The sequence below is a fragment of the Phacochoerus africanus genome, chromosome 4 (genome assembly GCF_016906955.1).
Source record: "Phacochoerus africanus isolate WHEZ1 chromosome 4, ROS_Pafr_v1, whole genome shotgun sequence".
Lineage (NCBI taxonomy): Eukaryota > Metazoa > Chordata > Mammalia > Artiodactyla > Suidae > Phacochoerus > Phacochoerus africanus.
The window spans coordinates 135,343,303-135,368,568 of NC_062547.1; the positions used below are offsets into that span (position 1 = coordinate 135,343,303).

General features: G+C 39.0%; 1 protein-coding gene across 1 annotated transcript in view; it reads left to right on the plus strand.

Moving 5' to 3' along the window:
* Window positions 1-23,216, plus strand: part of HSPA4 (heat shock protein family A (Hsp70) member 4) — a 45,593-nt gene extending 22,377 nt beyond the window's left edge. The window contains exons 6-19 of the mRNA XM_047778621.1: window positions 675-808; window positions 2,730-2,974; window positions 7,764-7,840; window positions 9,067-9,218; window positions 9,718-9,824; window positions 10,279-10,412; window positions 11,384-11,565; window positions 12,540-12,629; window positions 15,744-15,896; window positions 16,787-16,912; window positions 18,498-18,605; window positions 20,868-20,987; window positions 22,332-22,493; window positions 22,972-23,216. Of these exons, the coding sequence (XP_047634577.1) occupies window positions 675-808; window positions 2,730-2,974; window positions 7,764-7,840; window positions 9,067-9,218; window positions 9,718-9,824; window positions 10,279-10,412; window positions 11,384-11,565; window positions 12,540-12,629; window positions 15,744-15,896; window positions 16,787-16,912; window positions 18,498-18,605; window positions 20,868-20,987; window positions 22,332-22,493; window positions 22,972-23,175 (1,994 nt within the window). The 3' untranslated portion in view covers window positions 23,176-23,216. The remainder of the gene's footprint in view (window positions 1-674; window positions 809-2,729; window positions 2,975-7,763; window positions 7,841-9,066; window positions 9,219-9,717; window positions 9,825-10,278; window positions 10,413-11,383; window positions 11,566-12,539; window positions 12,630-15,743; window positions 15,897-16,786; window positions 16,913-18,497; window positions 18,606-20,867; window positions 20,988-22,331; window positions 22,494-22,971) is intronic.
* Window positions 23,217-25,266: the final 2,050 nt, after the last annotated feature.

Here is a 25,266-nt window from a genome sequence, read left to right on the forward strand (position 1 = left end):
TTTCCATGGGAGCAGGGATTTATGAAGTTTTGACGTGCTCAGTCTTGAGGTTGTGAAATCTTAAAACCCTAGGGTTTCTTGTTCCTTATTTTGTTTGGGGCACTTACCACCTGTGTGTCTTAGTATTTTTTGGATATTCTGTCACATATGAAGAATTCATCTGACAAGTGCTTTTTCTGTATTCTCATAACATTTACTTTGGTATTTAATCATATACGTGTTTGGAAAGTAATGCATTTATTGTGTGTTTATAGCATTGCTTTGGTTTAAATACTTTTTCTCCAGCTTGTGGACTGGTGGATTCAGAAGGATGGGGTATATAAAAAGCAGCATCTTAGGGAGCAGAATTTATGGGAATGCTGAGATGTCACAAGGGTGGAATTGATATTGGAAAAAAATCTTAGGAAAAGTGGGAAGTAAATTGGGAAAAATTGTCAAAAAAAGCCGCTGAAATGGGAAATGAGAAACACTAAGGAAGCCTAAGTGCAGTAAGCATTAACTCTTTAATGTTCTTCATGAATAGATCATTTGAAACTTACAAACGTTTTGATTTTTTTCTAAAACAGCATGTGATGCAGCCCTGTTTGCTTTATATGGAGTCTGTTTCTTCCTACTTAAAAGGATTTTAAGTTTACTACTTAAATTATATTTTGTTGAATTTTTTTCTTATGTAGTTGCTCTTGCATATGGAATCTATAAGCAAGATCTTCCTGCCTTAGAAGAGAAGCCAAGAAATGTAGTTTTTGTAGACATGGGGCATTCTTCTTATCAAGTTTCTGTGTGTGCATTTAATAGAGGAAAACTTAAGGTAAGTGTATTTTTCCAGAAGACTGTATTGCAAGTGTATGGCAATTAGAAATTTATTAGTGCAACTCAAAATAGTTGGTTAAAGAATTTTGTTTCAAGAATTTTGTTTCATTAATGGAAACATCCTCTGAGCCATTTGAACTAGAAACTAGGTGTGTAGGGCTGGGGTGGAAGCAAGATCCGATGTGAAGCAAAGAGCATAGATCTGGCGGAAAATGCTCCTAAGATTCCTGAGTCTATTTTTCTTATCTGTATTGTGGGGAAAATAATGCTTGCCTTGCAGGCTTACTAGGATTCTTTAATGTTTAGGCCCTTGGTATATCGTACACTGAGGATTGAGAGAGTAATAAAGTATTCTCTTCTTGTCCTTAAGGTTTTTAGTGTCCTGGGAACAGGGTGGAGCAATCAGAACTTTGATGGTCCAAAGAAACCAGATTAAGAGTGATATTTTAGATTTCTGGCAAGGTTAGAGCTCTGGAGGAAGCAGTTTTGTACACACGGAAGTCTAGCAGTGTTAATGGCAAGGAGGAACCAGCAGGTGATCATGGTCACAGTTGAATTGGATGGTATGTGCTAGTTTGTTAGACAGAAAATCAGTTCTCTAGCTTGGTGATTTTACCGAGAGTTAGCTTAAGGACCAAGGACTTTTCGAGTACTTGCTTTGTATTTGGATTCTGTATCAAGATTCTTGGTGCCAAAGTCTAAATTGGGTTTCCTCCCCTGCCTTTGGGGGTGGTTGGGATACTCACTATCCTGAAGTGAGTATTTGTTAGGTTTGGAGGGAATTTGAGTTTCTCTTTGTTACAGTCCTGTTTCTTTGAGAACTGGACTTGGCTCTGCTTTATATTTTATTTGTTTCTGTCTTTTTTAAAAAGTATATAAAGCAGATCTTCGGGATGGTTGAGAAAGAAGAGGTTCCTGAGTTTTATGATTAATAGTGAACCACGTGTAATTCTCAGAGTTTAAGCTGTACTTTAATCTATAATGGGGTTACTTCTAAAACCCATACTCTTACCTTTTTAGACAGAAGGTACTAGCCATAATTTAGCCATAATAAAACTAGGAATAATAATATTAGCCATATTTGTCTTTGAGTCAAAGTGATGTGTATTAGTATCTGCTTCCTCCCCCCCCATTGTTCTTCACTATCAGCTGTTATTGGAGTTTTCCAATGATAATTAAAATTTAATTATCAAAATACTTACTATAAAATCATAACAAATTTGGAAACATGTATAAAGAAAAAACATTTGTTATCTTACTGCTATTTGGTATATTTCATTCTAATTTTTTATGAACACAAAGTTAGAATTATACTGTATTCAGTTCTGTGTCGTGTTTTTCATGAGTTCATTTCCTCAGAACATTTAACATTCTTTGGAAAGATTGTTTTAAGGGTGTGGCTCATCACTTATTTAGCCAACCTTCTGTTATTGAATCTGATTAGTTTGCTTCTAATCTGCTAGAGATTTGGAAATGGATAACCTAGGCTAATTAGTTTGTTTTCTGGTGGTGAATTGCACCATTGGTATTAATTTTGTGGTAGCGATAAGACCAGAACTGTGTACATGTGTATTGGGCCTTGAATTGTAGTTGTTTGGACTCAGATTGGTGTAGTGGAGAAGCCATAGATTTTGGACCTGAGGTTGGGTTTTGAATTGTACTTCTGCCACTTAATATCTTTGTGACCCACAGATTATCTGATCCATCGAGGGCTGTAGCATCATCTCTAAATTGGGGATTATAGTACCTCTTTTTTGTAGTTGTAACCCATGATTAAATGACAGAGGCATATTGCCATGTTTCACCCTTGGTATCTCTTCCCTGCCTTTTATATTTATAATTTATCATTTACCAGTTAAATGTATATCATGATAAAAATTTAATTGATTGGTTCGTTTTTGGATTATCTTTTTCCGAAGGTTCTGGCCACTGCATTTGACACAACACTTGGAGGCAGAAAATTTGATGAGGTGCTAGTAAATCACTTCTGTGAAGAATTTGGAAAGAAATACAAGCTAGACATAAAGTCCAAAATCCGTGCATTATTACGACTGTATCAGGAATGTGAGAAACTCAAGAAATTGATGAGTGCAAATGCTTCAGACCTTCCCTTGAGCATCGAATGTTTTATGAATGATGTTGATGTATCTGGAACTATGAATAGGTAACCATATTAATATACACACACACACACTTTTTTTTTTGTCTCTTTAGGGCCATGCCTGTGGCCTAAATGAAGGGTCCCAGGCTAGTGGTCGAATAGGATCTATAGCTGCCAGCGTGCACCATAGCCATAGCAATGCTGGATCCTTAACCCACTGAGCAAGGCCAGGGATTGAACCTGCGTCCTCATGGATGCTAGTTAGGTTCGTTTCCGCTGAGTCACGACAGGAACTCCCCATATCAGTATTTTGATCGTGAACTGAACTGTGATGTTTCTCTACTTATTTTAGCCTATTCGTTAATTGCTGGAAATGTCATGCTTGTTATATGATAACTTCAGTTCTATAGGTAAAATTAGGAGGGCATTTAGGATTCTGCCTTTTATGTGATGATTGGGTTTGGATATTTTAATATATAGACTATGATGTTTGTTCTGGTTAATGGAATATTCCAGGAAATTTGTAGTTTCTTACATTTGCATGTATTATACATGAGTTAACAGTTTTCATAAACCTAAATTCAGGGCAGATCGCTTTAATGCAGAATTATACTGAATTTGCTTTAGTCATTGATCATAAATTGGTGTTTTTTTTTTTTTTTTTAGGGCCACACTGTGGCATATGGAAGTTCCCAGGCTAGGGGTTGAATCAGAGCTGCAGCTGCTGGCCTATACCACAGCCACAGCAACGCAGGATCTGAGCCTTGTCTTTGACCTACACCATAGCTTATTATGGCAATACCAGATCCTTAACCCACTGAGCGAGGCCAGGTATTGAACCCACATCCTAATGGGTACTAGCCGGGCTCATTATAGCTGAGCCACAATGGAAACTCTGAAATTAGTGTTTTTTTTGTTGTTGTTGTTGTTGTTGTTGTTGTTGCTATTTCTTGGGCCGCTCCCGCGGCATATGGAGGTTCCCAGGCTAGGGGTCCAATCGGAGCTGTAGCCACCGCCCTACACCAGAGCCACAGCAACGCGGGATCCGAGCCGCGTCTGCAACCTACACCACAGCTCGTGGCAACGCCGGATCGTTAACCCACTGAGCAAGGGCAGGGACCGAACCCACAATCTCATGGTTCCTAGTCGGATTCGTTAACCACTGTGCTACTACGGGAACTCCCTGAAATTAGTGTTTTTGAGTAGTTTACTATCTCTTGAGGATGACAGGTCTTTTTGTACAATGCTGTGAGAATTCTGTGTAATTGACATTTCAAGGCTGTCCTCAGAAATACCCAGAATGTTACTGTTATCTGGTTAGGTTGATTGGAAGTTCTTTAGGCTGTGAGTTCTGTTGGTAGAATTCAGCCAGGACTGATAGCTTGTTTGGGTAATGTGGCCTGAGCTATCCTCAGAATCCTTAGAATCAGAATTGCTTCTAAACTGTTAGAATTAGACTTGTGCATAGTAGCCAAATCGTAGTCACATTTCTCTTATACTTGAAAGTGATGGTTTTCATTTTAAACATCTGCTTTGTTGTGTGGATGTATGTGTTGAGGGACTTAAGCAGTATGTGTTTGGCTGCTTTTGTGTCTGACTGTTTTCACCTAATGTTTTCTAGGTTCATCCAGGCTGTAGTATATATTAGTACATCATTGCTTTTTATGACAAAAAAAATACTGTGTGGATGTATGGCATTTTATTTATGCGTTCATTAATTGATGAACATTTGGGCATCCACCTTTTAGCACATTTCATGAACAAGTTTGAGTATCTTGTTTTCAGTTCTTTTGGGTATATAGCTAGGAGTGGAATTGCTGGGTCATATGGTAGTCATGTTTGGCTCTTTGAGGAGTTGCCATACTGTTTTCATTGTGGCCAGTACATCTCTAGTGGATGTGCATACTTCCCTTCTAAAAGTTCAGAAATACGTAATTTACATAAAAATGAGTAAAATAGAGTTACTGTATGATTCAGCTGTTCCACTCCTAGGTATATGCCCAAGAGAAGTGAAAGCACATCTACATTTGTAGTTTTGCAGCTGTAGTTCCGATTCAAACCCTAGCCTGGGTAGGGCAACAATGGATCAATCCTTAACTCACTGAGTGAGGCCAGGGATGGAACCCGAATCCTCATGGATACTAGTCGGATTCGTTTCCACTGAGTCATGATGGGAACTCCCATCAGATTTGTTACTTTATTATTATTATTAGTTTTTGCTTTTTAGGGCCGCACCTGTTGCATATGGAGGTTCCCAGGCTAGTGGTTGAATTGGAACTACAGCTGCTGGCCTACACCACAGTCATAGCAACGCTGGATCAAAGCCGTGTCGTGTCTTCGATCTATAGTACAGCTCACGGCCGCTCTGGATCCTTAACCCACTGATCGAGGCCAGGGTTGGAACCCAGAACCTCATGGTTACTAGTCGGATTCATTTCCACTGCGCCGTGATGGGAACTCCCCATAAATTTTATTTTTTAATGCATGTAAGAGCCAGTAACAAATGTTTATCTACACATTTAAGCATTTTAAATAGAGTTTAACTTTGCTGCGTTTCAGCAGTTCCATACATCTTTGTAAACTACTACTTTCATTATCATTTTGGAAAGATTTTCTCAGGCCTTCATACCTGAGGTAGCCACTGATTAGGTTTTCATTTTTTGGGGGGAGGGGGATGGGGCATAGATTACGTTTACTTATTTTAGGATTTCTTATAAATGGAATCATACAGTATTTGGTCTTTTTGTGTAAGATTTGTTTTGCTTAGTATAAAACTTGAGATTCATTTAGTTGTTGCATCTATCATTTGTTCCTTCTTGTATATTGCTTCCTAGTATGACATTGTAGGTTTATTATTTTTTTTCTTTTTCTCACTACTGTTTCCTAGTATGACATTGTAGATTTATCATTTTCTCCTATTAATGGACACTGGCTCTTTCTAGTTTTTTTGCTGTTAGAAATAAAACTGTCATTTAAAATTGCTACCAAAATCAGAGTTTTGGTTGCTATACGTGGTAACCAGTATTGGTATTAGGTTTCTTGAATTTTTACCATTCTGGTGAGTGTAATTCTATACCTCTATACTGTTTTTCTTTTTTTTTTTGAGCTGTAATTCATAAGTCACACATTTAAAGTATATAATTCAGTGGATTTTACTATATTACCACCCATTACCACAAGACAATTTTAGAATATTTTTGTCACTACATAAAGAAAGTCTAAATGGCTATCAATCTATGAAAAGATATTGAGGAACCTTATTAAATGCATATTTCTAAGCAAAAAAAAGTCAGTCTGAAGAGGTTATATACTGCATGATTCCAACTACATGACATTCTAGAAAAGGCAAAACTATGGAGATAGTGAAAAGATCAGTGGTTAGCTGGGGTTCGGTGGAAGGGAGGAATGAATCGATAGAATTCAGAGGATTTTTAGAGCAGCAAAGCTATTCAGTGTGATACTGTAATGGTGAATACTTACACATTTGTCAAACACTGTAGAACCCTAATTTATACTGTCATGTCAATATTGGCTCATCTTTTGTTAGAAATGTATGTAATGCAAGATGTTAATAGAGAAGCTGGGTGGGTGGGGTAAGGGGTATGTGGGAGTTCTCTGTACTTGGTGTTATTTCTTCGAAAACCTAAATTGGAGTTCCCATTGGGGCTCAGCAGTAAGAAACCCAGTTAGGATCCATGAGGATGTGAATTCGATCCCTGGCCTCACTCAGTGGGTTAAGGATCTGGCGTTGCCATGATTTGTGATGTAGGTCACAGACACTGCTTGGATCCTGCGTTGCTGTGGCTGTGTGTAGGCCGTCAGCTGCAGCTCTAATTTGACCCCTAGCCTGGGAACTTCCATTTACTGCGGGTGCGGCCCTAAAAAAAAAAAAAAACCACCCCCAAAGTGTATTAATTGAAGGGAAAAAAAAACAACAACCCTGTACCCAATAGCTGTCTTTCCCTGGCTCTTCCCCCCACCCCCCTCAGCCGTAGACAGTTGTTAATCTACGGATTTACCAGTTCCGAACATTTCATATAAATCAAGTTAGTCATATATGTTCTTGGAGCTCTCTTGTGGAGCAACAGGTTAAGGATCCATTGTTGTAACTGCCTAGCTTGGGTCCCTACTGTGGCTTAGGTTTGATCTCTGGCCCAAGAGCCAAAAAAACCTTCCTAAAAACCACCCCGTATTCTTTTGTGATTGCCTTATTTCATTTAGCATGGTGTTTTCAGAGTTTGTCCGTGTTCCCACATGTATTAATCCCTTTTATTGTTATCGTTCCTTTTTGCCTTTAGGATTTTTTGCACTTTTTTGCTTGTTACGAATAATGCTGCTGTGAACATTCATGTGCAAGTTTTCGTTTGATCCTATTTTCCATTGTCTTGAATAGATACCTAGGGTGGAATTGCTGGGTAATGTAGGAACACTGTTTAATATTTTGAGTAATTGCCAAACTCTTTTACAAAGTGGCTACATCATTTTCTATTCCTACCAGGAATGTTTGCCTGATCTAATCTCTTTCCATCCTTGCCAGTACTTGTTTTTCTGTCTTTTTTTTTCTTTTTTTTTCCTCCATTCTTGGCCGCCCCTCGACATAAGGAGTTCCCAGGCCAGAGATCAGATTTGAGCCGTATTTGTGACTTAAGCCACAGCTATGGCAATGATGGATCCTTAACCCACCGTGCTGGTTCCGAGATGTCGAACCTGTGACCAAGTGCTCCTAAGATGCTGCTGATCCCATTGTGCCACAGTGGGAACTCCTATCCTATAAATGTTTATAACCATTTATTCCACATAAAAGTGGAATGTGATTTAACTTACTGTTTTTTTTTTTTTTTTTCCTCCACAGAGGCAAATTTCTGGAGATGTGTGATGATCTCTTAGCTAGAGTGGAGCCACCACTTCGCAGTGTTTTGGAACAGGCCAGTAAGTATATTTGTGATTGAATTGTTCATCTCAGGCTCTTTGGAAAATGTTGTTAATTGCTTTTCCCCCCAGTTTTACAAATTTTCATTGCATGAATTATTGCAGTGCTGTATTAAACTTCTTTCATCTCTACCTTTCCCCTAGAGTATACCCCCACGCCCACCCCACCTCAAGTTATTTTTGATGATAGTTTCTGGGGAAATCTAATAGTTTTCCTAGGAAACCTAATTCAGATTCAGAGATGGATTTAATCTCAGTTATTTCATAGTGGTAGTAATTGTCTTTAGCAGTGTTGCTGTGGTAGTCTTAGAGGTTTTTCTGCCAGTGAATATTTTGCTGAGTAATAAATGAAGGGAAGATAGGATAACCATATACTTAATTGAATAGAATGCTTTAATGTTATCTGGTGTAAGTTTACTTTAAAAATACATGACTGATACTGCAAAACCTTGACAAACCTTTCCCTAGAGTCCACTCTTGTGTTGTTGCTAACTGTTTCATAGTGTTGAGAAGTACTGTAATCTTAACACAAGCTCAGCTCTTAAGTCAGAATGAGTATGACAGGTGGGCATGTTCTTTCTATACCGCCACAGCCCGTTTCTTTAAATAGTCCTTCTCAACAAATTGTCAGTGTTTGTTTCAGGAAACCAGAGCTATTTTATGAGTGCTGTGGAGCCTTGGTGTGTACCTTCTTTTCTTCTGATATAAGAAGACTGTACCTGTGTTATAGTCGGGACTAAGCTTATGCTTTGGATGGAGTGCTGAAGTGGCTAGATGTGCATCTGAATACCCCCTTTTTTTTTCATCCCATGTTGGAAAATCTAATATTTTGAGGCCCTTCTTCTTTTTTTTTTTTTTTTTAAATGGCTAGTTTAACTGTTGATGTTTTAACAGCTAATTGTGTGAGACTGTTTCTGAGATTGCTCTTCTTATACAGTCTTAAGATGTTAGGTATTCCTGGCCCTCACATCTTAAGTCCTGATATTGTTGTCCCTGCCTTCATTTTGAGTGTCAAAACATAACTCCCTGCATCCAGATGGCACATAACTCTGTGTGTGTGTGTGTGTGTGTGTGTGTGCATGTTGTTGTTGCGGTGGTGGAAGCGGGGGGGAATGATGGGGTTTTGTTAAATATCTGAGTTAATGTTGTGATTTATATTGATCTTATATTTCAATATAATTTACAGATCTAAAAAAATCTAAATGGTTCCAATTGTTTTAAAATAGGGTTAAAGAAAGAAGATATTTATGCAGTGGAGATAGTTGGTGGTGCAACACGTATCCCTGCAGTGAAAGAGAAGATCAGCAAATTTTTTGGTAAAGAACTTAGTACAACACTAAATGCTGATGAAGCTGTTACTCGAGGCTGTGCATTGCAGGTGAGCTTGCTTTTTTTCACAGGTAGCCGTTTATAGGTATTAGAACAATATAGTAGCAGTTTTATGTATCCAGCTAGTCTGAGACTAGCTCAGAGTAATCTTAAGGTTTAAGATTCTGAAACTTTTGTTTTAAAATTCATGTCTTAGGTGGCATTCATAAATGGAATTTTACTCTGTAACATGTAGTAAGATGATGTTTACTAAAAACATAGGTAAACCTGAAATACCACTAGAATTTGGCATATTTGTTGTATGAAGTAGTCTTTTACAATCGTTAAATAAAGGTTGAGGTTAATGGAAAAATGAAAAAGAGTAGCTAGATTTTATAAGTAATTTGACAAATGATAGATATTTATAAAACCACTTATTTATATACTATAAATTAATGTAAATATTTAAAAATCATTGATGGCCCCTGAAGTTATTATTATTAGGTCTTTTAATAATTGGTTCATGATGTCTACTTGCCAAATGGAATTTTTAAAAATTACTATTCTAGTGTGCAATCTTATCGCCTGCTTTCAAAGTCAGAGAATTTTCTATCACTGATGTAGTACCATATCCAATATCTCTGAGATGGAATTCTCCAGCTGAAGAAGGATCAAGGTAATAATGTTTATTAAATATTTTTATACTTAAAAGTTAAGGTTGAGTAAAATAATACTCTTGATTTCAACTTTTTAAAAATTTATAATATTTTGTTAATAGTGCATGAAACAAAGTGATTACTTACTTTAGTCACAGGATAAGTTTATGTCCTTATTAGTTTCCTATATTTGATCCTGCTGAAATAATTGGTGGCTTTTGTGTACTGATTGAAGTGTATATATATGTGTGTGTATATATATATATATATACACACACATATATATATATATTTAAAACTGACACTGTATATACACATGCACATTTTTTTCCCCCTTGCAAACTCTTATAATCTGGAAGTGATACCAGTTGGTAAGAGTAACTAGAGCTGTACAATAATTTTAAGCCTAGAATACGTGGCTAAAAGTGTTAGAAATGTCCTAAATTTGTGTTTTTGTCTTTTCCCTCCATTTAGTGACTGTGAAGTCTTTTCAAAAAATCATGCTGCTCCTTTCTCTAAAGTACTCACATTTTATAGAAAGGAACCTTTTACTCTTGAGGCCTATTATAGCTCTCCTCAGGATTTGCCCTATCCAGATCCTGCTATAGGTAAGCAAAGAGTTAGGGATTTAAATTAAAAAAAAAGTGTACTTGGGAGAACTGGGATAGCCAAGCAAGTACAGTATGCTGAAATTTGAGTATATTAGATCACAGGAAAACCCTCTTTCCTCTTGTTACTAGATTTAGAACCAGCAAGGTGGTCATTACTTAATTGAATCTCTTTATTGTGGGCCGTAGTTCTTGGTTAATGCACATGATTGTTACACCTTGTGCATAATGTGGTGCTATTTACCAGAAGGAGTTGAAGAGCTTTGGGTCTGACTCTAACATAAGAGTTACAGTATATGCAAAAAATAATCAGGAACTTGTGCTATCAGTATCATAGGTTATGGACCCATGTTGGCTTGAGTCTTCATTGACTCTGAGAGAAACTTAGAATCTGGAAATAATACCAGTGGAGGAGAGAGTTACATGATAATTACAGACCTAGAATACATGGGTAAAGTATTAGGAATATCCTGAATGGCACTTAGAAGCTTGGAAAGTTAACCTCTTGCGTTTTCCTCATTTGTAAAATAGCAGTAAGTATGATAGCTAATAATACTTAACAGATTTTTATGAGTTAGAAAACAGAAGCAAAACCTTGGTATAGTAGCCGAATCTGGAAATGGCTAAGTGGTAAGCAGTATGGGATCATTGGGATTTTTCAATAGAGGAGAATGTGGCAAATCTGTTTTAGGATCTTCACGGGCAGTAGCACATAAAGATGACAGTTTGAAGGGTTAGGAGATACTCGAATCCTTAGGTGGAACAAGATAGTAAGAGTTTGACTATATGTGAGATTCAGGAATTCTGATGATTTAACAAAGTTCTGAGCATGCACACTTTGTGAATTTCAAAGAATCACGTTACTGACCTTTCATTGAAAATGGATGTGACCTGGCAGTATGAGCATATGTTTGTATTTGAATTCATCCTCTTAGGTTATTTGCTCTCTTTTGTCTTTCATATGTCCCTAGCTCAGTTTTCAGTTCAGAAAGTCACTCCTCAGTCTGATGGCTCCAGTTCAAAAGTGAAAGTCAAGGTTCGAGTAAATGTCCATGGCATTTTCAGTGTGTCCAGTGCATCTCTAGTGGAAGTGCACAAGTTTGAGGAAAATGAGGAACCGATGGAAACAGATCAGAATGCAAAGGAGGAAGAGGTAATGCGGACAATTTTATGCCATTTTTGGCCGTTTATAATGGTTCAGAGGTGACAGTTGTGTAGAAATTCTGGCAAAAAAGATTGGGAGATAAAGTTGCTGAGGGTAGGTCTCCATGTGTCTCATTTCCCCATCATGTGTAAACTCCTGCAAAATACTTACACAGAATTTACATAGAAATGGAACATAGTTGGCTTCCTCCTTCTTAATTTGAATTATTCTTGGTTCTTTCTAATTACTGGAGAATGCTGAATCTCAATCGATTATTTTCACAGGTAGCATAGAATTCACACTCATTTGTTGCAATGAGTTCTGTCCTTATTGTGTATCAAAGTCAAAGCTTTTTAAAACCTGAGATGTTTTGGTTTCATTCCCACAGACTTTGTTCGAGTTGCTCTGGACCAGGGCCCAAGTATCAGTTTTGAAAGCCTCCGAGGTCATTCTAATGTGCTGTAGGCATTGAAAGCCAGTGTGATGCGGGGTCTCTACAGGCTTCTCCCTTCTTTATCAGTACCGTCAGGCTTTGTTCTTTTAACAGAATTTTCATGGTGTCCATCTCTCCTAAGGCACATAATGATTGTACTCTTCAGAATGGAAAGGCTGAGGAAGCCTAGGCGCGAGGAAGCTAGGAGAAACTCATGCTCTCTACAGATTTTACTGTGTTACATATTGCTGCTCTGTGTATTTAGTGCTGTGGTTTACAAAGTAGTCGTACAGCCACTCTTACTTATTGTAAGGGCAGGGCAGGTGCTGTCACAACTGTACAGATGTATTAACTGAGCTCCAGAGAGGAAAAATTCCGTATTCTAAGTGTAACATAGGTGTCAATAGCTGGAATTTGAGTCTGGGTTGTCTGATTGCTGGTGATTGAGCAGAAATTCCACATGGGGTGATTTTGCCAATGTGTCCTGAAGGTTGCATAGTCTTTCACTAGTATATCCTAGTTTCAGGATTTGGTGTGACCTGTTTTTCAGAAGATGCAAGTGGACCAGGAGGAACCACATGTTGAAGAGCAACAGCAGCAGACACCAGCAGAAAATAAGGCAGAGACTGAAGAAATGGAGGTATAACTTGTGTTTTAGAGTGTGATTTGCAGCCTCTTTATGTTACACTCTTTGGCTGAGCTATCATGTCTTGGAAGGGAGTTAGATTAGAAATCTTCATTTATTTGAACCGTCCTAAAGTAAGGCTTTGTAGTGTGTTTGGAAGGTACTATTGGCAAGATGGTCTTGAAAGTTTAGTTGGATGTTTGTGAAAAGTAAGTACTCAGAAGCCTTGTTCTTACTAGGCTAGTGAGTGGTTCATCACGAGGCTGGTTCCTGAATGGCTGTTACTAATAGCCATCCTACCCATAATTTACTCTTTACTAATAAACAATGAAACATGGTTTTTTCAAATTTTGTCAGCTCTGAAACTTGTCTTTTTGTTGCAATATACCATTTATAATAATAATGTATTGAAATATACTTTGTAAATAATGATATTTATTCTAGGTATTTAAATGAATATGTAAAATTTTTGGATCCTTTACAACCTATTCTTTAACTTTTTTTTTTCTTTTTTGCTTTTTAGGGCAGCACTCACAGCACATGAAAGTTCCCAGGCTAGGGGTTGAATTGGAGCCACAGCTGTGGGCCTGTGCCACAGCCACAGCAACACGAGATCTGAGCTGCATCTGTGACCTATACCACAGCTCACAGCAACGCCGAATCCTTAACCTACTGAGCGAGGCCAGGGATTGAACCCGCATCCTCATGGATCCTAGTTGGGTTTGTTAACCGCTGAATCACGAAGGGACCTCCCAACTCTAACGTTAAAGTTTTCATGTTTAAATTTTGTTGTCAGCACTGAAAATAGGTTTTCTTTCAAATCACTTATGGTACTGCAGTGTATAAACTCACTTTCTACGGTATTTCTTTTTTTTTTTTTTTGTCTTTTGTCTTTTATTGTTGTTGTTATTTCTTGGGCCGCTCCCGCGGCATATGGAGGTTCCCAGGCTGGGGGTTGAATTGGAGCTGTAGCCACCGGCCTACGCCAGAGCCACAGCAACGCGGGATCCGAGCCGCGTCTGCAACCTACACCACAGCTCACGGCAACGCCAGATCGTTAACCCACTGAGCAAGGGCAGGGACCGAACCCGCAACCTCATGGTTCCTAGTCGGATTCGTTAACCACTGCGCCACAATGGGAACTCCTCTACGGTATTTCTGATTGTGGCATTTAAAAAAGTTTGGCAGAGCCTTTAGGAGGCTTAAGTCTCTTACCCATTTTCATATCAGCTAATTAATTTTAATTACTTTTTTTTAGCTGTGCAAGTAATTTTAAAAAGGAAAATAACGGGCAGAGGAAATCATGCTCACAGATGCTTTAGAGTACTCCAGGCCTTTTCCAAGGTGGAAGAACGAACTGTTACTGTCTGGGTTGGGGTAGCAGAGGGAGAGAGCAGTACTTATTTCCTGTGTTTGTGAAGGTGGGAGAGGAGAAAGGAGAGGTGGACCCCAAACCCCCCTCACCCAAAGCCATGGAGCTGTGGACAGTTTTATGGAGCTTGTTCTTTAAATTCCTTCCATGAGGTGGCTTGGGAACTGACACCTTTCATGTGTTGTTTCTAAGGGAAATAAAATACAAGTAATACATAAGTTTCAGCCCTGACTTAGGATTTGGACAGGAGGTGAGGAAATGACTGAAATCTTGGCATATGTCATAGAGCAAATGGTATTCCCGATGAATTTGAAAGTTACAAATAAAAAATAAAAAATAATTGGAATGAATTATTTTTCTAATCTCTTGATCAGCAGGAGCTTTCACAGCATAAAAGCAGTGGAAGTCATCACAAATAAAAAGATGGATAGATTCAACAATAAAAACTTGCATAGACAAAAATTGGAAAATTAGAAAAAAAACTGGAGGAGTCAATTGGATGAAAAAGAAATCACTCACATCCCAAGAGAGCTGTGGATAAAATATGTCTAGGCATTTGGAAGAAATAAATATGCCTTACAAGTGGTAAAAAAAGATTATTGGCCCAACAAAAATAATCGTGGAAATAAATTCCTGTTGTAGCCTTGGTACGGTGGAATGGATTCCCTTTCTTCTTGTGAGAATTACTACTTGTGAGAATGTAAATAAGTACAGACAGGGAGTTTCTGTTGTGGCTCAGTGGGTTACCAACTCAAATAGTGTCTGTGAGGACTCGGGTTTGATCCCTGGCCTCATTCAGTGAGTTAAGGATCTGGCATTGCTGTGAGCTATGATGTAGGCTGCCAGCTGCTGCTCTGATTTCACCCCTAGTCCTAGGTGAGGCCCTAAAATGACCAAAAAAAATGTAAGTACAGGTACTCTGGAAGTCATATTGCTGTTGTGTTTCATATGCTCTCCCCACTGATTTCCCATGCATATTTGTGTGTTTAAATGAGAGTGGAAGAAAATTAGAGAATATTTAAGAATGGTTATATGTTGACAGTGGTAGTATGGGAGGTTGTTTTGTAGGTATGTATGTATTTATATGTTGATAAGTATGTGTGTATACGTATGTGTTGGATTGTAAGTATATATGTCTAATCAAATCAGTAGTGTTAAGTATAATCACTTTGTGGTGGAGTCAATCTCTAGAACTTGTCCATCGTTTTTTTTTTTTTTTTTTTTCTCCCATCTTTTTAGGGCCTCACCTGTGGCATTTGGAAGTTTCTGGGCTAGGGGTTGAATAGGAGCTGCAGCTGCCAACCTATACCACAGCCACAGCAGTGCGGGATCCAAACCGTGCCTGTGACCTACACCACAGCTCATGGCAACACTGGATCCTTAACCCACTGAGTGAGGCCAGGGATCAAAACTGTGTCCTCATGGATACTAGTCAGGTTCATTACTGCTGAGCTAGGATGGGAACTCCTCTAGAGCTTTTTCATCTTGTCACACTGAAACTGTACCTATTAAACAGCAATTCCTCATTCCTCTATCACTCTTGCCCCTACCCACTTGCAACCACCATTCCTTTCTGTCTCTGTGGATTTGACTCCTCATATAATATTTATATTTTTGATTTTCCAGATATTGTAAGAAAACTAAAAAAAAAAGGCAAAATAAGCATTTGAAATGTGACCCATTTGGAAGTTTGAGTCTGTTTGTTTATTTTTTTTTCTTTTGAGTCTGTTTATTCTTAATGCTTTCTGTTATTTTAGACCTCTCAAGCTGGATCAAAAGACAAAAAGATGGACCAACCACCTCAAGCCAAGAAGGCAAAAGTGAAGACTAGTACTGTGGACCTGCCAATTGAGAATCAGCTATTATGGCAGATAGACAGAGAGATGCTCAACTTGTACATTGAAAATGAGGTGGTTATTTTAAGTCTTCTAGAACAATAAGCAAAAAAAATAAAAAGAATGTGATCATAGTGTTCAAACTCTGTGTTGCGTGACCTTTATGCATTTTAGGTTGTTTGGAGTTTGAGAGCAGTTGTAGTGTTGGGGTACTGGAGGGCGAATTTAATAGATCCCATGTAACATCAGAATTCTTTTATGGTGATAGGTCTTTATTGCTAAAAACTCTGTTACGAGATCTTTGATATTTAGAGGAAGTGTCATTCATGTTTGGGTGTGTGAGCTTTGTTGTTCACTAGAGATGGGGATGTTTGAGGCCAGGGTCAGGGAAGTTGATTGGTGGGAGAAATCACATTAGCATTAATGACAGCACTGTCTTATTTATTAGTTCTTTCCCCTGTTGCCACTCAAGATGTAACTAGTTAGGGTGAGTGACGCTAGGTTTGGGACCCTGGAGCACAGTTACTTGGTTAATTTTTGTCTCTGAGGTTTCTTATGATATATGCATTGTTCTTAGAATAGTTTTGTTTTATAGAACCTTTAGCATCCATACTGTATGAATAATTTGATTTTTTTGGGTATGTACTATAAGCAGAGTGATACCTACCTTGTGAAATTATGCTAATTGTTTCTTAAAGTTCTCTTTTCTTGAATTATTTTCCTTATTTTTGCTTTTGAGTTTCTGTATCTTGGTATTCTCCTGCTCTTTTTTCTAAGCCTACTCCCAGAACTCTCCCTTGATCTCCCTAATTGACTGATGACCAGTGCTTCCAGCTCTTTTCTCTTGGATGATTTACAGAACTAAAAAGATTTGAGGGAGAAGGCTTCTGTGCTTTTATAGTTATATTACATAAGTAAGAGGTCATTGTCTTAGTTTTCTGAATGTCTAACTATACTCTTCACAGGGTAAGATGATTATGCAGGATAAACTGGAGAAGGAGAGGAATGATGCTAAGAACGCGGTGGAAGAATATGTGTACGAAATGAGAGACAAGCTTGGTGGCGAGTATGAGAAGTTTGTGAGTGAAGATGTAAGTATGTGCCACCGTGTTCCAGCTTAGGTGTTTCTGGGAGCATCCTTAAATGTAGTGACAGGGGAAGTTTGCATCTGGGTTGACAAGAAAATGATGAAAAATAAACTTTTTTGGGAGAAGAGTTTTATATTGTTTATTTTTGTTAGTGGAGTGTTTCCCAAAGGTTTGTCTTTGTGAATTATTCTTTTTTTGGTGTATCACTTTTTGATATATTTGCATGCTATTATTTACCTAGTGTTTTTTTTTTTTTGGCTTTTTGCCTTTTCTAGGGCAGCTCCCGCGGCATATGGAGGTTCCTAGGCTAGGGGTCGAATCAGAGCTGTAGCCACCAGCCTACACCACAGCCATAGCAACGCGGGATCCGAGCCACGTCTGCGACCTACACCACAGCTCATGGCAACGCCGGGCGGGTCCCCAACCCACTGAGCAAGGCCAGGGATCAAACCTCCCACCTCATGGTTCCTAGTCGGATTCGTTAACCACTGCGCCACGACGGGAACTCCAAACCTAGTATTTTTTTTTTTTTTTTTTGGTCTTTTTGCTCTTTCTTGGGCTGCTCCCGCAGCATATGGAGGTTCCCAGGCTAGGGGTCTAATCGGAGCTGTAGCCACCGGCCTACGCCAGAGCCACAGCAACGCGGGATCTGAGCCGCATCTGCGACCTACACCACAGCTCATGGCAACGCCGGATCGTTAACCCACTGAGCAAGGTCAGGGACCGAACCCGCAACCTCATGGTTCCTAGTCAGATTCATTAACCACTGTGCCACGATGGGAACTCCTAGTATTTTGTTTTTTAAATCAGCTCATGTTCCCCTGTTTTTTTACCTCACTTCTTAAAAAAAAATTCAGATATAATTGGCATATAACTTTGTTAGTTTCAGGTGTACAACATTATGATTTGATGTTTGTGTACATTATGTTTTTTCTTTTTTCTTTTTTTTTTGTCTTTTTTCTTGGGCCGCACCCTTGGCATATGGAGGTTCCCAGGCTAGGGTCAAATCGGAGCTGTAGCCACCGACCTACACCACAGCCACAACAACACCTGATCCGAACTGCATCTGCAACCTACAGCACAGCTCACGGCAACGCCGGACCCTTAACCCACTGAGCAAGGCCAGGGATCGAACCCGAAACCTCATGGCTCCTAGTCAGATTTGTTAACACTGAGCCATGCCGGGAACTCCCCTGTATGCATTATGAAATGATCACCACAATAAGTCTGGTTAAACGTCTGTCACTACACATATCTAGGACGTTTTCTTTTGATGAGCATTTCCAGGATTTACTCTCTTAGCAGCTTTCACATATGCAACACAGTATGACTAACTGTAATTGTAACTCACTTATTTTTAAATTCTGAAATTTTCAAACATATCCGAAAGTCCCCCACAGTGGAGAAAATAACATAATGACCACCCTGTACCTATACTGTTTTGTCAGTTTTATTTTCTATACTCCGATCACCCCACTTGACCATATTTTAAAGCAAGTCCAGATATATCACAGTCTGTGCCTGTTTTTTCATTCGTCAATCAGCTGATGTTCGATTGACCTGATTACAATGTTTCCTTCATGTTTAGGATCGTAACACTTTCACCCTGAAACTAGAAGATACTGAAAATTGGTTGTATGAGGATGGAGAAGACCAGCCAAAGCAAGTTTATGTTGATAAATTGGCTGAATTAAAAGTAAGTGACTTTTGAAAGCAGAAATATGCTGAATCCATGCTCTTGGTTCCATGGAGAGGATCTCAAAATTGAGAGGATTTCTCCTGTAAAGTAATGAAGACAATTGAAAGTGATTGAAGAACTGTAGTTGGGGGTGGGGGGGGATGGTACGCACGTTCCTGGGCAAGGGACGGACAAGCCAGTGACAATGCCGATCTTTAACTCTGTGAGACTCAAGTGAACTCCAAGAGCTGTATTTCTTATAACTTAGGTTCATTATCTTTCTCACATTTAGAATTTCATGTTAACAAAATAACTTTCTAAAAATTTATTTAGGCTTAAAATATTTCACTGAATTGCAGATTGTGTTCTTGGTTGTCAGAGGTTGGAAGACTGGCAAGATGTGTCCATGTCCTAAAGGCACCTGCAGCGCAGTTGGGGGAGGCCTGTGCTTATGGCTTTGATTCTCAGTAGAGCAGAAGCCTCTGGTTTTGTATTTGAACGATCTGATGGTTACACCTCACAGTTAAAAGTACAAAGAGTTATTTAAAGTTGAGGCCTTTGGTTTGGAGAAAGATGTAAATGCACAAGAATGAGTTTGTATTTCTCTGGGTTGCTTAGTTTCTTGTCAAACTGGGACTCTGAGTGACTTCTGGAGTGGAATTGCTCAAGGACAGTGCCCTGGAAACTGTAGTTTCCTGACATTCTGGCAGGAATATTTAAAAAACCTCCAGTGAGATCCTTCCGATTGAATTTTTTTCTTCCTTTTCTTTTTAGGGCCGCACCCACAGCATAGGGAAGTTCTCAGGCTAGGGGTCGAATCAGAGCTACAGCTGCTGGCCTGTGCTACAGCCACAGCAACATGGGATCCGAGCTGCATCTGTGGCCTATGCCACAGCTCACAGCAATACCGGATCCTTAACTCACTGAACGAGGTCAGGGATTGAACTCACATTCTCATGGATTCTAATTGGGTTTGTTACCGCTGAGCCATGATGGGAGCTCCCCCCATTGAATTTTTTATTTACTTTTTATTATGGGAGATACCTAACACATGCAAATAGAATAATAGCTTCAACTGTTGTCAGTTTATGTCCAGTCGGCTTCATTTCTATTCCTTTGCACTCCCAGGGTATATTTAATTCCCAAATATTTCAGTATGTATTTAAAAGAAAATGTAACTTTGTGATGGAACATGGTGGAAGATAATGGGAGAAAGAAAATGTGTGTATATATATATATATGTGTATATATATGTGTGTGTGTATATATATATACGTGTATATATGTGTGTGTGTGTATATATATATACGTGTGTATATATGTGTGTGTGTGTATATATATATATACGTGTGTGTATATATATATGGCTGGGTTAATTTGCTGTACACCGGAAATTGACAAAACATTGTAAATTAACTATAATAGAAACAATAAAAATAAAAAAAAAGTAATCTTAAGCTGTACCATTATCACGCACATAAAAATTCTGTGATATTGTCACCATTAATATCACCATATATTCATTCAGATTTTAGGTTCAGCTGTTTGGTAAAATTATTTTTTACCTTTGTTTGCCTCAGGATCCAAATAAGGTCCATTCCATTTTGTGGAAAAGTCTCTTAAATTTGTGTCTGTAGTTCTGCTTCCATCATTTCTCCTTCCTTACTTAGTTGATGAGAAAACTGCATCATTTGTCCTGTGGCATTTATTTCCAGTTTGGATTTTGTCCATTTTCACCTCTGTGATGTTTAATCTTATTTTGTAAATTTAAGGTTAGAGCTAGAGGCTTTTTCAGATAACAGGTTTAAAATTTTTTTCCCCCCCAAGTGTATTCATATATAGTGTTGTATATCACTATCAGGTAGCTCCTAATTTTTGGTTGTTTCCTAATTTGAGAATTAGCGCTCAGGTGACAATTGCAGTGACTCCACATGGAATAATATTGAGGTATATTCTCATGTAGCCTGGAGATTACATTTCACTGGCCTGGGAAAAAGTATTGAACTTAAATATAGAGCATGGAGGTTAAGTGTAATTTTTTTTTTTTTTTTTTGGTGGGGTTGGGGGGCATGTCTGAGACTTGCAGAAGTTTCTGGGACAGGGATTGAACTCACACCATAGCAGTGACCTGAGCCACAGCAGGGACAATGCTGGATCCTTAACCCACTACGCCACCAAGGAATTCCAATTGTATTTTAATTCATAATCTTAGTAGAAAAATATTACTCTGATAGTTTAAACTCCCCTCTGAAGAATTTGTGTCTTCTTTCTTCTGTTAAGAATCTAGGTCAGCCTATTAAGATACGATTCCAGGAATCTGAAGAAAGACCAAAATTATTTGAAGAACTAGGGAAACAAATCCAACAGTATATGAAAGTAATCAGCTCTTTCAAGAACAAGGTATCCTTTTTTTTCTCCCCACTTCTCTGCTATTATATTTGTAGAGTTGAGTTTTGAGACATTGACCTAGCAGTTTTTTTCTCTTCTCTTTAGCTGTTGTTTAATAATAATAGTTTTCTGTTTGGATGTTAGTATAATATATTTTATAGACTCTTACTAAGAACCCTGGGATTTGTTATTTCTCTTCAATAGTAAGTGGACTCTGGAATTGAGCAAAATTATTTGGTTTTCTTTACTCCTTCCGGTCTTAGAACACAGTAGGCAAATAATTTGGATTGCGATGCAGAGGTAGGACTGTCTCAACAATAAACTACTCCATTTTTTGAGTACCATGCGATAGACACCTGTAAATACATTACCTCATTAAATCCACACAGTAGCCTTATGAAGTAGGTCGTTATGCCAGCTCTTATAGATGATTTCTGACGTCTTTAGTCCTCACCCAAGGTTACTGTTGGGGGAGCTGGGATTTGGCTTGAGGTCTGATTCTGAAGTTTAATAATTTGGTTAACTCTCTACTACAGGTTGTTGATGATTGTCAGTGTTAGAAAATTTAAGACAGATAAATTGAGCTGTTCCCAGCATGTAGAAATTGCTGGGCTAAGGATTGAACCTGTGCCATAGCAGCAACCCAAGCCGCTGCAATGATAACACTGCTGTGCCATGAGAATTTTCTCTCAATTTTTTTTTTTTTAAATTTAAAAATGCTTGTGAAAGGCATCCTTTAAAAAATTATATTTTTAAAATTATTTTGGTTTCTAATCAGGATGCCTACACCTCAGGTTTCGTATTTGATGACATGTAATTTTTTTTGCATTGTGAAATTGTTACAAGCATGTGTTGTTTATACTGTTGAAGCCTTTATTTCTTTTTCTTTTTTTTTTTTAGGGTTGCAGCTGTGGTATATGGAAGTTCCCAGGCTAGGGGTAGAATTGGAGCTACAACAACGCCAGATCTGAGTCGAGTCTGTGACCTACACTGTAGCCCATTGCAGTGCCAGGTCCTTTAACGCACTGAGCGAGGCCAGGCTCAAACCGACATCCTCGTCGCTACTAGTTGGATTTCTCACCTGAGCCGCAATGGGAACTCCTGTTGAAGCCTTTAAATTGCTGCCTTATGTATGCTTTTGGCTTTTAAATGTATTTCCTTAGTGTTTAAAGAATTGGGATTACTTTTCTTTTATTCGATTTTTAGGAAATTGGATGTCTCTTTAGCTTGTGAGGCTAGACACGCTTCATTCTGGGAAAGCTTGTAACTTGGAAAGAAGGTGGAGAACTAGGCGATGTTGACGTAGGGAGAATGTCATCATCCTCTGACACTTTTCTGGTTGGCCACTGCTTACAGGAGGACCAGTATGACCATTTGGATGCTGCTGACATGGTGAAGGTGGAAAAAAGCATGAATGAGGCCATGGAGTGGATGAATAACAAGCTGAATCTGCAGAACAAGCAGAGTCTGACCATGGATCCAGTTGTCAAGGCAAAAGAGATTGAAGCTAAAATTAAAGTAATTTATTTATTAAAATTTTTTTTTTCTTTTTGTCTTTTTAGGGTCACACCCTTGGCACATGGAGGTTCCCAGGCTAGGGGTCTAATTGGAGCTGTTGCCACCAGCCTGCACCAGAGCCACAGCAACACCAGATCTGAGCTGCGTCTGCGACCTACACCACAGCCCATGGCAACGCCAGATCCTCAACCCACTGAGCAAGGATCGAACCCACAACCTCATGGTTCCTAGTCGGATTTGCTTCTGCTGCGCCACAACGGGAACTCCAAATTAATTTTTGATTTGAAAGATTTAACAGTCTTCCTGTCAGCCTCATTTATTATTAGTAATCCTTAAAGTGACATTTGGGAGAGAGTTTCATTGTAACTTCGCTTATCATGGCTTGGGGATTGGGTAGGAGAGGATAGACTTGGATTTTAGTGTGTCATGTAAAATTTGTTATTTTACGAGAAACCAGTTTTCTTTCCTGTTGTTCTAGGAGCTGACGAATATCTGTAACCCAATAATTTCAAAGCCCAAACCCAAAGTTGAACCTCCAAAAGAGGAGCAAAAAAATGCAGAGCAAAATGGACCAGTGGATGGACAAGGAGACAGCCCAGGCCCTCAGGCTTCTGAGCAGGGTACAGACACAGCTGTGCCTTCGGATTCAGACAAGAAGCTTCCTGAAATGGACATTGATTGATTCCAACAATTGTTTATATTAAAACAGACTATTATAAAGCTTTAAGTTGTCACCTTTGTTCTAAATATCAACTAGAGCAATTAAATACTGGAGATTTCCTAGTCAGTTTTTAGGGGATTCTGGGGGACGGGATATAGGTAATGTATGGAGCATTTTGACTTCTAAATAGTTAGATACAGAAATGAAGTGCATTGTATCTTTTTCATAATGGTACTATTTAGAAGCCCAGTTAGTTATACTGAGCTTATGCTTTATTCTTTTTGTTTAATCATGCTTATACAAAGAGAAGTTTGTTTTAGAAAGTTGAGCTATAGCTATACCTAGCTATCAAGCAGACTTTTTGTTATGACATATATGGCAGGAACTCTAATTGTGCTTCAAAAATCTGCTGTGGACAGTGCCACAAAGACTCCCTGCCTGGGCTGGGGCTGGGGCTGGGGGCGCGCTCTGCCTCTGTTTCTGAGGGCCAGAGCATGGCATGGATTGATGGAACAATGAAGGGTGCTCTGAGCTTCTTCACGTGTCACTGCTCGGTGACTCCAACACCTGTTTCCTCTTCCCCCATTAAAGGAGCTCCCATGACAAATGCCACGTGCTGCTCTTGGGAACATGCACCCTTTCACCTGGAGCAAGTTAATGGAGGGTTTTGGGCCTAGAGGCTCTTCCTGAGAATGTCCGTTCCTGAAAATATGTTCACTAACACCCTAAGCATCAACGTCTACATAAGTTTCTCTTCAGAGGGTTAGATTTGGGTAGATGTACTGTTGGCTATAGGCATGGTAAATTTAACTAGGAATTGATTCTTGTTAATTATGGTGTAAAGATTTGTATCCTGGCCTGCTTATTCAGGTGAGAGATGTGCTATGTAAATTTGAGGTATAGCTTGAAGTCCTAGGACAAGAGTTAAAAGTAACTTTTAGCTCATTCACAATCACTTACGCGTCAAGTGTTAATATCTGTCATGAGTCTGCCGTTTTTTAATGTGTTAAACAGCTGACAGATCATATAAAAAACTAAGATGCACTGGATTGTACTAGATGAGTCTGAAATTTGTGTTCAAGTGTGGTGCCTGACTTTAGCAACACCTCATTCGTGCTGTGCAGCCAATGTCAGGAACACCAAAGCATTCCCCGCGGCTGCCCTTTGGGCAGCGTTGATAGTGAGGCATTTTGGAAACTAAGGGAAGCCTGTAGTATTAGAGGCCAGAGCTGATACCTGCCTTAGGAACTGTTAGAAGTTTTGTTGGTTGCATTTTGGACTTTTGTAATAATTGTTAATCTGTATAACAGAGTGCTTCTCTGTTACTTTTGGCCTATGGTGTTAGAAATAAGATTATACCTTGCATATTTAGAAGTTTCTGTCCATCTGTGCACTGTTACAAGCTCTGAAGTGCTATTATACACGTTGCCGAGAGGAGGAAGGTGGAAGTTTATGATGGAGTGTGAGCATGCGTGGGAGCCTCGCAGCACTAGGATTGGCCCTGTTCTTACAGCATCCTCTCTCCATTCTCTACCTGTCCTGCTTCACGAGTTCCAGCTGGCCCGCTGTGAGGCCAAGAGCTGCTTTGGAGTGCTGGCTTTAGGATTAAGCCAATTCTTATGCAACTGACTCAGTCCTTAATGGCCATTTCTTCTCAAAGTTTTTGTGTGTGTGTGGGGGAGGGTGTGGGTGTTGGAATGGGGGTCAATTTGACGTTTAAAGTTTAAACTAGAAGTAAGATGACGTGGTCTGCGTGCTCTCTGTTTAGACAGGCTTGAAGACCCATTGGATTTACATGGAGGCCAGGCCAGTGAGTGGTAATTGATGACTTGTGTGCAGACAAGCATTTATCCAGATTGCGTTTGTTAAAAGCTCCAAATTACATTCTTACACAAAAGAAAAAAAACATTCAATAAACATGAGACACATTTAGGAGAACTTAATAAAAAGAAACCTGTCTTACACTCAAAGAAATGGTTTTCTTAATTTCCTAATGAGGGGTGTGTGGGTGGGTGTGTGTTTGGATGTTTGTGTGTTTTCAATAAAAACTTTCCTCTACAGGTAAGCCTCCTGTTTGGCGAAATTCCAGGTCATTACTTGTCAGAGACCTCC